The sequence below is a fragment of the Anabas testudineus genome, chromosome 19 (genome assembly GCF_900324465.2).
Source record: "Anabas testudineus chromosome 19, fAnaTes1.2, whole genome shotgun sequence".
Taxonomy (NCBI): Eukaryota; Metazoa; Chordata; class Actinopteri; order Anabantiformes; family Anabantidae; genus Anabas; species Anabas testudineus.
This window is the reverse complement of record NC_046628.1, coordinates 4,199,004-4,211,826: the sequence shown is the minus strand read 5'-3', so window position 1 is coordinate 4,211,826 and position 12,823 is coordinate 4,199,004. Positions and strand designations below refer to the sequence as shown.

General features: G+C 42.0%; 1 protein-coding gene across 3 annotated transcripts in view; it reads right to left on the bottom strand.

Moving 5' to 3' along the window:
• Window positions 1–4,884: 4,884 nt before the first annotated feature.
• cacna1g (calcium channel, voltage-dependent, T type, alpha 1G subunit) overlaps window positions 4,885–12,823 on the bottom strand; it is a 207,029-nt gene continuing 199,090 nt past the window's right edge. For all 3 annotated transcript variants that reach the window (XM_026351608.1, XM_026351609.1, XM_026351607.1), the window contains 3 exons: window positions 9,395–9,602; window positions 9,084–9,253; window positions 4,885–6,245 (listed from right to left, as the gene is read on the bottom strand). In XM_026351608.1, coding sequence (XP_026207393.1) covers window positions 5,253–6,245; window positions 9,084–9,253; window positions 9,395–9,602 — 1,371 coding nt within the window. In that variant the 3' untranslated portion in view covers window positions 4,885–5,252. The remainder of the gene's footprint in view (window positions 6,246–9,083; window positions 9,254–9,394; window positions 9,603–12,823) is intronic.

The window sequence follows — 12,823 nt, the reverse complement described above, 5'->3', positions numbered from 1 at the left end:
GTGATGTTTGCATTTTTAGTATATTTTCCAGTGTTTATGTAGATGCAGTGATTGTGTACTGGGACCTGAATGATTCCTATACGCAATTAGGATCAAAGCTGCTTCTGTAGCTCTGCTAACATACTACTTAGATTAAACTTGCTATATATAAATGGTTTGACACAGAGTGAAATAGTTTATTTGGCAACTCCATCGATTTTACACACTAAAGTCAGTGACATGTTTTGCAGAGTACTACTACATATGTCAACAGCTTCAAGTGATCGTCAAAAAACATACAGTACGTCTATGGGAGCTGCACATTAGCAGAGCAACAGCAGCAGCTTTGGTGTAGTGTCTGCATGTGCGTGGGACGGGTTCAGGTCCAGTTCAAAGTGCAGGTCACTGGCATTTTATAAATGCTTAAAGCCCACTGTGAGAAGTGTAGGAAAATAGATGTGCAAAGTAAAAACCTGGGCGCTACAGACAGCTGGACGGATTAAAATGAGTGTGTATCATTGGTGTGAGACACGTCACACACAGAAGTGTAAAACACGGTTAAAGTGCGTTTGGTGGAGACACAGGTTTAGAACAAAGATAGCTTACTGGACCACTCCATTAGAAAACTGATTTAACGTTCAGCTCAAACAGCTGTGTCTAATGACTGATCTCATTCAGAGGTACGTAAAGTTCGTGTAATATGCCGAGGTTGGAGAAACACGCAAGTCCAAGTCTTGACCCCCTATTTATCCGTAGAAGAATAGTCCACAGTTTGTCAAAAACAGATTATACATCTAATGAGAGGCTTTGAAAAGTTGGTCGCTCGCTCATTCCCAGTGTGATGCAAAAGCAAGCCTCTCTGACAAACTGGGTTTTAAACTTTAAACAAATGCATTATACAACATGCAGCCTGGAGTGTTTTTGAAGCTTTAATGAGTTTGGACATTTCTTTTTTTGCTGCCTCTCTACAGTACGTCTCCATGTGAATTCAGCCAGTTTAAGATAAACTTTTCCTAGACACAAATCAGATGGTGAGATTTCTCCTTCATTTTCATGTGAGCACTTATTTATTAGTTTCTGCATATTCATGGACGCCTGTGCAGATTGAATTTATTCAAAAGCTCGTGAGAGTGTGAACTACTGAAGTGTTGCTGATAAATGCAGTCCATAATTCAACAGTGGTGTCAATACATCCTGTAGTATTCTGCAATATTTTTATACATTATGCTGTTGTTGTAAGTGAGAAGCATATAAATAGGATATTAATTCAGGATATTTACATAGAGTATGCACAGGAGGTTTTGTAGCAGCTGAGTTTTCTAGTTGTTTGGTGGGATACTTACCTGAATCACCAAGCTGATTTTTAGGATGTCTGTCGTATAGAGGTCAGTACAGGATCCCAGAGAGGGAAATACTGTACAGCAGATTTACTTTTTAATAAAGCAGATGTACAGCTCTCTCTCTCTCTCTCTCTCTCTCTCTCTCCTCATAGAGTAAACATGCTGCATCGAGCATCACCAGCTGCGACCCTGTGGGTGTCTCATGTATTATTATTGGATTCACGTCACAGGAGTATCCAATTATGCAAAAAATAAATAAACAACTCAAATGTCTTTGAGAAGCCCAGAGGGTCAAGACTTAAAAACACTTAACAACACGCTGCTGTTCTGTAAGATGCTTCCAGAATCCGCAGAGACTCTTCCAGCCGTTAGTACATTTTGCTCGCTGGTTGAATGATAAAAATAGTTTTGTACATGTTTTTCATATTGTGAATATATTTTTTATATGTTCTTGCTCTATGTGTCAAACATTCAGATGAGAATGTGTTCATTACAGTCCAATAAATAGATAAAGATAGATAAGATAGCTCTAGACAGCTGGTGCATCAGTATGTTCATTTTCATCTTTCAATATTTAGGGTGAGGAGAGGTCTGAAGTGTTATTTAGAGGATCCAAAAACCATTGTAACAGTAGGCAGTAGGCACTTAGGTGGTGGAGAAGTCGTCTATGAACCCCAGGGTGAGTGGTTTGATTCCCAGTTCCTCCTGGCTACTTGTTGAGGTGTCCTTGGACAAGACAGCGAAACCCCGTAGTAGCAACGATATGTACTGTCTGACAACTGTCCAACCACAATTTCCCCAAGGGATCAATAAAGTATGTTATTGTTAAGCTCAAACTGTCCGAGGGTGTGTGTTACAGGTAGCATACTGGAACACTGTAGACACTGGATACAGTACAGTAAACAGAAACAATAAATGTCAAATGTTGTTTTAACTCACAAAGCCAAAGACAAAGTTGATTGGCTCTTAATTTGAAACAGGAACATCTCCTTCATCTGCCTTTAAGTACTACCACAGTGTTTTAATCGGGAAGGGAGGAAGAGGACAGCAACGTTACCACTACTCTATTCAGCTGCCTTGGATCATTATCATGCACAAAGCCCGACCAAATATTTAAACTTTAAAGAGCAATAATTATTACGCAGCAGGCCTCCAATCCTGATGGATTACAAGTCTACATAGTTGGTTTGTGTTTTTGGTTTGTGTTGGTGTGCTGCTCCCAGAGTCATAAATTAAATGTATTAATGTACGATGCAGTCTCTTCTCTAATCACACGCTGCTGTAAAATGCACCACAACACAGTCTAAGTGTTAAATCACTGTCATTCAAGTACACAATTAGACAATTGCACATTATACAGTCAAAATCAAAAAGAAGAAAGAAAGAGCCTCTTATTTAATGCTTAAAGAACAAGATGCTCCAAAAACAACAGAAACATTCCACCAAGACTCTTTTTCTTTTCTGACACTGACTTGATATACCGTACAGTTTAAGCTTTTTAACTCGCCGCAGCTACCAAGCTGCTGATAGCAACTGACAAAAGGTGCTGACATTTTCCCACAATACATCTTGTGTGTTTATAGGCTTCATTAATCTCCAGGAATGGTTTCTGAAGGAATACAACAGGTTGTGGGGAGTAAGTGGTCTGTTTGTCAAAGCTAAATGAAGAGAACAAACATTAATCTTGCTGAAACTGTTCTTACACTGTCAGACACCTGACTTAGCGAGAGCACACTGTTACAGTTCTCTCTTCAAAAATTGATGTTGCTGTATATAAAAAGCCTAGAAATATGGATTTGGAGATTGAACAGTCGGTTTTGAATGGTCAGGGACCACAGGTGGGGGTAGTGGGAAAATCCTAACTCTGTTCAAGGAGATTCTGTCTAAGTTAACTTCTGTTTCCACTGAACATACTGGAACTCCCACAACATCCAGAGTTGCATTAATCTTTCGTGAAGATCTTGCATTGATGATGGGAGAGTCGGAGCACTGCGCTAAGTCTTTTCCAGCACATCCCAAAGATTCTCAATAGGGTTAAGGTCTGGACTCTGTAGTGGCCAATCCATGTGTGAAAATCATGTGTCATCCTCCCTGAACCACTCTTTCACAATTTGAGCCCGATGAATCCTGTTTGCATTGTCATCTTGGAATAAGTTTGTGTCACCAGGGAAAAATAAATCCATTGATGGAATTACCTGGTCATTCAGTATTTTCAGGTAGTCAGCTGACCTCATTCTCACATTCGCACATAACATTGCTGAACCTAGACCTGACCAACTGCAGCAACCCCAGATCATAGCACTGTTTAAGATGCAGGGGTACACCAGTCTATCACATACAGAAACCGTCATTTACATTCTCATATAGTCACAAATTAACCCCTAACCTTACCTGACCTAAGTTGAAAAACCCAGAAGAAACTCAGCAGGCATGTGGAGAACCTTTGTTTCTACTCATGCCTGTGAGAGGACAGGATCCAGGATCCGTTGTCACGCCTTCTTTCGAACGCTGATGAAGATTTCTGTTGGTTCAAAATATTGCAGTTAAATTAAATTTTTGCTTCAGTTCAGTATATGGATGTTTTATGTTTTAAATCAATCATTTTGTTGTTGTAGCACTGTATTTATCTAGCCCCAGCTGACAGTTACATTTCTGAGAACACTGTAGTTTGAAATCTTCCCAGAAAGCTATGCTGTAATTAATGCAGAACAATGATTTGAAAGTAGCGAGGCCATTGTTGAAATTTGTCAATAATTGTTCTTTAAAAAGTCGATGCAAAATGACAACAATTGACATTTTACTTACCTAATGTCAGTGGAAAGATCATCTGTGTCTCATGAGTTCACCTTTAATATGATGTTGTGTTTTTGTGACCTCAGAGTCATGTCTCTGGGCCACAGTGCATTCTTCTAACGTGAAGATGAAACGTGACGAAAGGACTTCAGCTGTTCACAGGGATCTAACTCTGCTGCTGGTTGTTCAGACACAAACGACTGAACATGAAAAACTGAATTAGCACATACTAGGAAAAAAGTCAAACCACAAATCAGGTAAAAAAAAAAAGACTGTATAATCAATTTGAAACAGCTTTTCTCAAATTGTTCTTCGCTTCCTGTGAAGTCAGGGCAGTCTGGAACAGGAGAATCAGGCAATCAATTACACAACTTGTAATATACAGCCTTCTTTGTCTTTCAGCAATTAAACCACCACGGTCCAACACGTGTGCTTAAAAATCCAAGCTCAGTTTAATGACTTGTTTTTATATATATATATTTATATATTTATATTATTCCTACAAATACATGGTTTTCAGCACTTTGAAAAACGTCCACTTTCCTCAGTAAACCAAGAAACCTAGAAATATCCTACAGTGAAAAAAAAAGACAAAGACAAACCATTTCTGACAAAAAAAAAAAATCACAAAAAAGACATGAAAATAACAATAAAATGAAACTAAAAACAACATCCTGTACAAACACTATGGCCCAATAATTTAAGAAAATAGTGTCTCTAAAACGTTCATATTGCTTTGTACCTCCACTGACCGGGAAAAATCCACCCTGTGCAAACACAAGGCAGTTTCAGATCCCAGGGGCTGATCCCGAGGTGTTGGGGTCGAGCTGCAACCAGTGGCGTGCAGGTGTAGCAGAAGAGACACAGTCAGGTTCGTCATTTCGTGTTCTCTTCTTCTCTGGTTGTTTTGGCAGTAACAATACAAAGACAAGGGGTGGTCACACTATTACAGTACTGCACTCCTTTTAAACCAAGGATGTTTTTACTGTTTGTGGTAGTTTTACCATTATTACGCTCTACAGCATTATTACTAGAACTATCACCATCACAGATACACAGAGTGCATCATGTGTTTGTGTGTGTGGAGAGTTGGTCCGGCTGTGTGCGTGTGTGTATCTGTGTGTGTTGGAGTATCAGTGTTCAGTGCTCGGAGCTTGTCTTGTCAAAGGAGAAACTGGGAAGAGTCAATAGCTTGGAGTTGTTGATGGGGTTGGGGGAGCCGCTATCATGACCTGAACCCTCCCCAGCTCCCAGGTCAAAGGAGTCCTTGGAGTCACTGGAGGGCGCTCTTCTCCTCAGGCAAGTGTCCCTGCTTGGCAGAGGAGGGGGCATTCCCAACCCCATGCCCCCAAGCCCATCTAGGCCAGGGTAGAGCCCAGACTGAGCTTCCAGTCCGTCAGGGGGGTCGACAGAGATGCAGGGTGGGCTCATCTTCTTTTTACGTCGAGGTGAGGGCAGCGAGGTTTGTGTGGGGGTCTGGCTGTGGATCTGCAGGCTGTCAGCCTGTGACACAAAGCCGGAGGAGGTGGAGGTGGTGCTGCGTTGGGGGCTGGACTCCACAGAGGAGCACACTTCTACAGAGTGGCGGCGCAGGTCGTCCAACCAGGAGTAAGGGCGTGGGCGAGGCAGGAGGGTGCTGCGGCCTTGTGTGTCAGCGCTGTGGAATCTCTTCAGCTGCCTTAAACACAAACTCCGGTTTTTCTGGTGGCCTGAATAGCTGCAGTATCCCTCATTACCATCACGGCTGTCTTCCACCATGAAGTCATCACTGCCAGCCAACCCTGCACAGGTAATGAGGGACACTTCCTGATCCACTGAGGCCTCCTCCTGTTGGTGTGGCCTGGCTGGTAAGTGCAGGGGAGGCGAGGAAGAGGTGAGGCAGTGCTGGTCGTGGTGCTGAGTGTGCACACTGCTGGGGCGTGAGGGTTTAGGAGATGCCCCTGGTGTAGCGGGGACCAGGCAGAGAGCAGGCTGCTGATGATGATGTTGTGAGCAGGGTGAGGGTGAGATGGTGGAGGAGCAGGAGGAGGAGGGTGATGGAGGAAGGCCCAGGGAGGCTGTATTCACAAGTCCTTCATTGTCCTCCCCTCTGTCCGAACACAGGGCCTCCTGAGAATCAGTTGACACTGCAACCTGGAAGACGGGGCATGGAGGGGCAGGAGGGAGATGAAATATTTAAGAGGGGAAAAGTGAGAGAGATGGAGGTAAATGTGCAATGAGAGGCAGGGAGAGGAAAATCAGAGGGGATGCGAAGGGGAGACTAGTTAGTGTGAGGTGGTGAGGATGAGAAGCAGCAGTTTGGGTCAAAGTTCACAGTCTGGCCAGCAGAGTTCTGTTTCCCACTGTAGAGGGTTAAACTTGAATTGCAACACCTGTACTATAACTGATGGCATGTTAACACAGAGGTCATCCTGCATTTGTCAATAGCAGACAGCCAAATTAAGATATCTCAAGAGTAAGTAACAACTTGCATTGTTATTGTTTCTTCACATCTTGCGGAATGATGTATGTTTGTCATGGACATGTTATGGACATTTGACATTAGAAAGCTATTTTTACGATCACCTGCAGAGGGTGAAAGCTTCTATGCTCGTGCTGTGGATGTGTGAACCAGGACCAGGCAAATCATGGTTCCTTATATACAATACACCAGTGCGATGTGGAAAGCTAAAGCCACATGTACTGAGATAGGACTTTACTTTGAAGTAGACAATATCCTGTGGCCAGAAGTTAAAACTTGTAAAATGAATCATATTTGCATTTGTATAGATTCTGGAGTTTCCACTGAGCAAATTTCTAACTGAGTAATTGAAATTTTTTTTTAATGTTCCAAAAACTGTCTCAAACTGTCTCTGAAATGAACTCCTCAGAATGCTCTGAAACTCTCCACATTGAGATTACAAAAATGAAATAAAGAAAATGTTCCTGTCAGTTATGTTACAGAATAACTGTCAGAACCAATTGGGCATGACATTTCCAAGTACGAAACTCACGTCGATGTTTTCCTCAAATATCATGAATGCTCAGGAAAGTGCAAAAAGTTTTCCATCAAGTGCTGGCTGACACAATGAACTCTGAGCCAAACCACCCGACCCTCTAACCTTTGACCGTTTACACAAAACCCTGAGAGTGTAAATTTACAACCCAATTCTGAGCATCCTTCCCTCTACCTCAGAACCATCTACAGGGTGTAAGGCCAACAGTCAGAGGGTAAACACAATGTGTCACTACTGTAGAAAAGGAGTGGTTAGTAAGCACAATGATTGCTGAAACTCATAAAATGTCCTCATGAATTCGTGACTTGTTCCTCGCAGACTGGAGGAAGGAAATAAATTGTACATAAGTCTAATTGTGATGCATTATGTGAATTTAAAATAGGTCTACATAGATGAGGGAACAAGGCAGGCATGAGTTTTACAACACAGCACTTTGATACATGTTTCAAAGCGTGGGGGTTTCCTGCATGAGCCTGAACAGTGAGACCACAGAGACATCCAGTGGTCAAAACAATGTATCACAACCAGGCCAGGCCAATCACCAGCCACAGCAACACAATACCTGTTAATGGATAATAAGAGTGCATACTGGAACAATACTAAAAAAAAAGATCACCCTGTCAGACTGGGTTCAGTACAACAACTACTGTACTCAAGCACTAATCTAGTCATTAGAAAATATACAAGTACTCTATCACCATGGTACTGTGTGTACAAAATAACCAAATTAATATGGACAGCACTTGCTGGTCTGTAGCAATCCCCTGAGTTGTAAAGTTTGTGGTCTAGTAAGTGCACTGCATTGTGGGTAAATTTCTCAGCCAAATAATGTCTTTGTCTGAATACATTCTATCACTCAGCTACTGAATAGTTCAGTAATGCAATGTTAGATGGAGCTCCTCCTGCTTGTATGAGAATACAGAATCAATTAACTCAAAGTCCCATTAAAGTTGCCCAAAGGCAAATAGAGCCTTTCTAGACACTTTGTGGCTGATGGTTAGCAGCAGACAAACATTGAATGAGAGACAAAGAAGAAACAAAAAGGGGGAAAGTCTGTGTGTGCCAGTGGATGGAACATGGGAGTCCAGTGTTTCTGAAAGGCCCAGTGGTAGCTAAAGTCTGCTGTTTGTCGCTGTTTCAGAAACAGGAGTATCTGTGTTTGAGAAGTAGCTCAGGGTCTGGTGCCTTTTGGGCCCAACTGAGCTGAGATTAGTAAATTACAGATACAATGTGGGGAATGAGACAGCAGATCAGTTAGTAACAAGCAGGAATACCGGGAAGAAGAGGGAAACAGAAAGAGGAAGAGAAGTTTAGAGCATGCAATGAGGACAAAGGTTTAAGAAAACTGTAAACCAATCTATGAAGGGGCTTAAGGGCCACGATAGCATACAGTATGTAACATTAAAGAGTTACTGGTTCTGCTGGAAAAAGATATGTTCATATCCAGGAAGGAGAAATAGGTGAATAACACCTGTTTATGTGGCCATGGCCACACTGCTTAAAGAGAAAGTAATTTAAACCTCTCCATTTTTCAGTTGCAAACCTCTATTTTCTGCCCAACACAGTTTGAAACAACATCTAAACACTTCACTGCATCAGTCATGTTGATGAAATTCTTTTGAGATTGTAAAAATCTCATAGTAATTTCAACATTGCAACAATTTTTTCACAACATTAACTCTTTCTTCCCAACATACTATTACGATTTTATAATGAGCTAATACTTTGTTGTAATTTATCACCCACAAACTAAAGAACACTCCAGCATGTGTTTCAAGGTTCACCTCTTAATCTCTATTAGAGAGTGTTTAATGAGTATAATCAACTCCTGCTGTGTTTGGTTTTAGGTAACTTAATCACACACAGTTGAAAGCCATTGATATAAAACACAATAACTGTCACATAGAGTACGACACAAACAGCATAAGAATAAATCCATAGTAAGTGAAAATCAGAAAGTGTATGATTTATTTACCTGTCTGCGAAGTGTGCGGCTGAGTGTGTGTGTGCGTCTGGGAGGGGGAAGTCGTGGTATACTCTCTGAGTCTGAGTGGCTGTGGGGGCTGATGGGTCTGAAGAGGTCTGTTGGAACTGTCAGCTTCTGGGATAAATCCTCAGGTTGTGAACGCACCGAGCCACTTGACCCTGCACGCAAACGAGCACAGTGCTGACAGGTCAATGGCAACAAAAGAGTTATTGTAGGTGTGTTGATCTCAGGCAGGAAACAGCTGCATCTTTCTGAGATTGTTGATAATTGTTCAAAATTACATAAATATCCTGCATTACCTGACTGGGCCCTGTGGGTTCCCAATATGTGCTGGGGCCTCTGTGACTGTGCTAGAAGCTGTGCTGGAGCCGGGGCCGCATGGCCAAAGGGCTGTAGTGGGTGGAACATGTAGCTGTCATTGGGCAGGGAGTGTGTGCGTCCAACTGTTGGCTTCCTGACACTTAGATGGTTGTCCTCCATTGGCTCTCCAGGATCAAGCTTCTCTGGCTGGAGAAAGAAAAAAAAAACAAAAGAGTCAGGGTCCCACTGGACCCCAATGGGAGTACTCTTTAATTCAAACACTCTCACACTCTTTCTAACACATTCACAGCCGGTAAATATCTAAGACACAATGTCAATAAATAGCCAGTGATCATCAGCGTACATGGAAAACAGACAGGATCTTTGCACTTTATAGTTGAGCACAGAGCTGCCACAGATCACAGAAATGTTTCCATTTTCCAAGGGCTTGTTTTCCCTGTTTAAGCGTTAAGACACTGCATCTGTTGTGTCTGCATTTACCCTCATAGACATAGAACTTTATGTAAACCTGCTCTGTGATTGTGTGTCAGCTAGGGCAGTGTTGCAGCGCTTGACCCCTTACAGAACCAGTTCACATTCATCACAGAGCTACTGGAGCTCCAGCACACTTTACACCCTCCTGTGGCAAACACATGGAAACTCAAAGAAGAGTGATAACCACCACAGTAGAATACAGAAGACAGTACAAACACAAAACCAGACTAATAGAAAGGGACTGTGAGTAAAGATGTGGACTCACATGGAAAGCACATAGGAAAAAGACAGAAAAGTGGGGGGAAGAAGAGGTCAAAGGAAAAGGACAGAGAGGGAGAGACTAAGATAAAGAATACAGAGAGTATAGAGAAAGAAAGAAAACACCAACGGAGCAGAGAAAACTGCAAACTGGCAGGTGAGGAGGTGCACTACTCTACTGGACTGGACTGGACTGGACTGGACTGGAGAGTAACACACACCAGGCTGGAAACGTGGAATGGGGCACATGGTTAGATTCACCAGGGTCTTTCATTGCCACTTTGGCTGCACTACCATTTCAATGTCTTGCTGTATTTCTCCCACCACAACTCAATTAACAGCGATTTCAAAGTATGCGTTGGCTGATGGTCCTCTGTTTCAGTAACTGATAATATGCAAATTGATTCCACTGCAACACTGGCCGAGACCTGCAGTGTGAGCCAAGGTTACAGTGTCCCTCTCATGACTACTGGAAAGTGATGTGGTCATTTATGAGCCATAGTAGTGGTAAATTATACATTGACACCCTGATGAAAGCCATTTTGTTTTTAATTTAGAATATAGATGTAATTTCCATCATTGACTAAGCCCTCTAGGACAGATTATCATCAAGGAATATAAAAAGTAGATTATTTCAGGTGAGGAACCATCAAAGCATTACAGCAGGTCATTATCTAGATTAAGGCAGATGTTTATTTACTTCCTTTATTAAAGTAAAATAGATTTGCAAAAAAAAAAAAAAAAAAAAAGCCCAAGCAAATATTCTACAATTTCTAAGTATTGGAGCTATGAATATACAGTAGCATAAGAGAATTTACAGTTAACTATTACACATGTGAAGTCTAATATTCATTCTCAAAGTAGCTCCCTTTTAGTCTATATTAATTGCTGAATAATATTTGTTGATATAGCTGCTAAATACACCACTAGTTTGTTTATTTTGTCTGACGGCAGCTACAACAGGCAGACAGGTAGAGAGTCCAAACCATATGTATATGAGGTATGAGGCTTCAGGCTGGGAGGAACTGAATAGTTGTGGGATAATTCTCTGTTTTAATTAGTATCTGCTTTGAATATCGTCTTGAGTTGTGTTGGGACTACAGGGGCAAATTAACTGTTCAGCTAATTTAGCATCCACTTGCTTTGCTCCTGTTAATCACAGCTCAGTAGACCCCAATGTGTGGAAGTAGTGTGGAACAAGTGGCTGTGGAAGTGCCCTGGGAGAGGAAACAGTACAAGATACTGCAGAAGGGAGAAGGAAGAGGGATGGAGAAAGAGAAAGAGAGGAACTGTCAGTACATTGCATTCCAGACTGGTTAGAAAGAGGGGGTTAAAATCGTCAGGGGCCGAGTCGTCTGTCAGAGCTAGGGACCAGGAATTCTCAGAGGCCAGAGACAGAGCTTCCATCTCCGCTAGAGGGATCTAGGTAGGAAGAGACAACGTCTGGTGAGCAGAGAAAACAAATGCACACTCCACACAACACACAATAATAAGGACACAGTACACACAGAGAAGACCTGCAGCTAACAGGGAAATACATGTTTGAAACAACATATACAGTACAGAACTGGAAAAATTAGAGCACATAAGCAGCAAGGAGGAAAGACAATGTAAACATACAGGCTCCAAAAGTTATGAGAACAATTTTGCTCACTTTTAGACTTTTTATACTGCATTTTAGTCTTACCAATTGCAATGTTATGACAAGGAGCACAGTCAAATCTACAAACTGATTAACAACAGATGAACTGTTTAAAGTGATGCAGATGCGGTAACCACACTCACAGGAACAAACAGGCAGACAAGAAGCAGAATATAATCATCTTAACGAGTGCCTGCACAGCTAAATTAGCTTAACTCACAATGCTAGTTCGGAGTTAATTCACGTAAACCAGAGCTGTGCAGTGTTGCTCCATCCCCAGAGTGTTTAGAACCTCTGAGTGTTTCTGGCTTCTGTAAGAGAAGCTGCTGTATATTTGGTCTTGCATTTGGTTTTGCAGAGGAAATGCTTTCTGACAAGAAAATGGGCCATCCGTGCAGAGAGGAGCAAGGGCTGAAAGTCAATGGAAAATATTTCTACTCACGAATTTAAAGGAGCTGCACAGAGGGAGAGGTGCCCTACTGCATCCAATATTGATTTCTCAAACCCATTCAAAGCTTTTAGAGAACAATGTTTTGCAATGCTAATTTAATTGGCCCAAATTTGCCTTTAAACATGGACAAGAGGCCCTCCGTTAAATTATTCCTTGACTAAGTGACCTATAGCTTATTGACTGCCCCATTACTCTGAAGATTTGCATCCTTGACTGTGATCTACTTGTTTCAAGAATGCCTTAGGTGGCTTACTCTCATCTTGCTGTGACAGAGGCAGAGTAGGTATTCACATATAACGGCCGACAAACAAGTCAAGGCCACACACAGACATATGAACACAGACAGAATGAAACTCTAAACTCTAAACCATGTCACTGAGGCTGTTGAAGGAGACCAAAAACCTGCCAAGCATGAATGAGTATAAGTGAGTAAAGACATGAGCAAGGAGATGAGATCATAGCTGAGGCGAGGTATGACGCACTGCACTGTGGTGGGCAACAGGGCTGGTTAGAAAGGGAAAAATATTCATTGTGGATGAATGCCAGTACAAAAATGGTGATGGATGCAGGGCTGCAGGATAT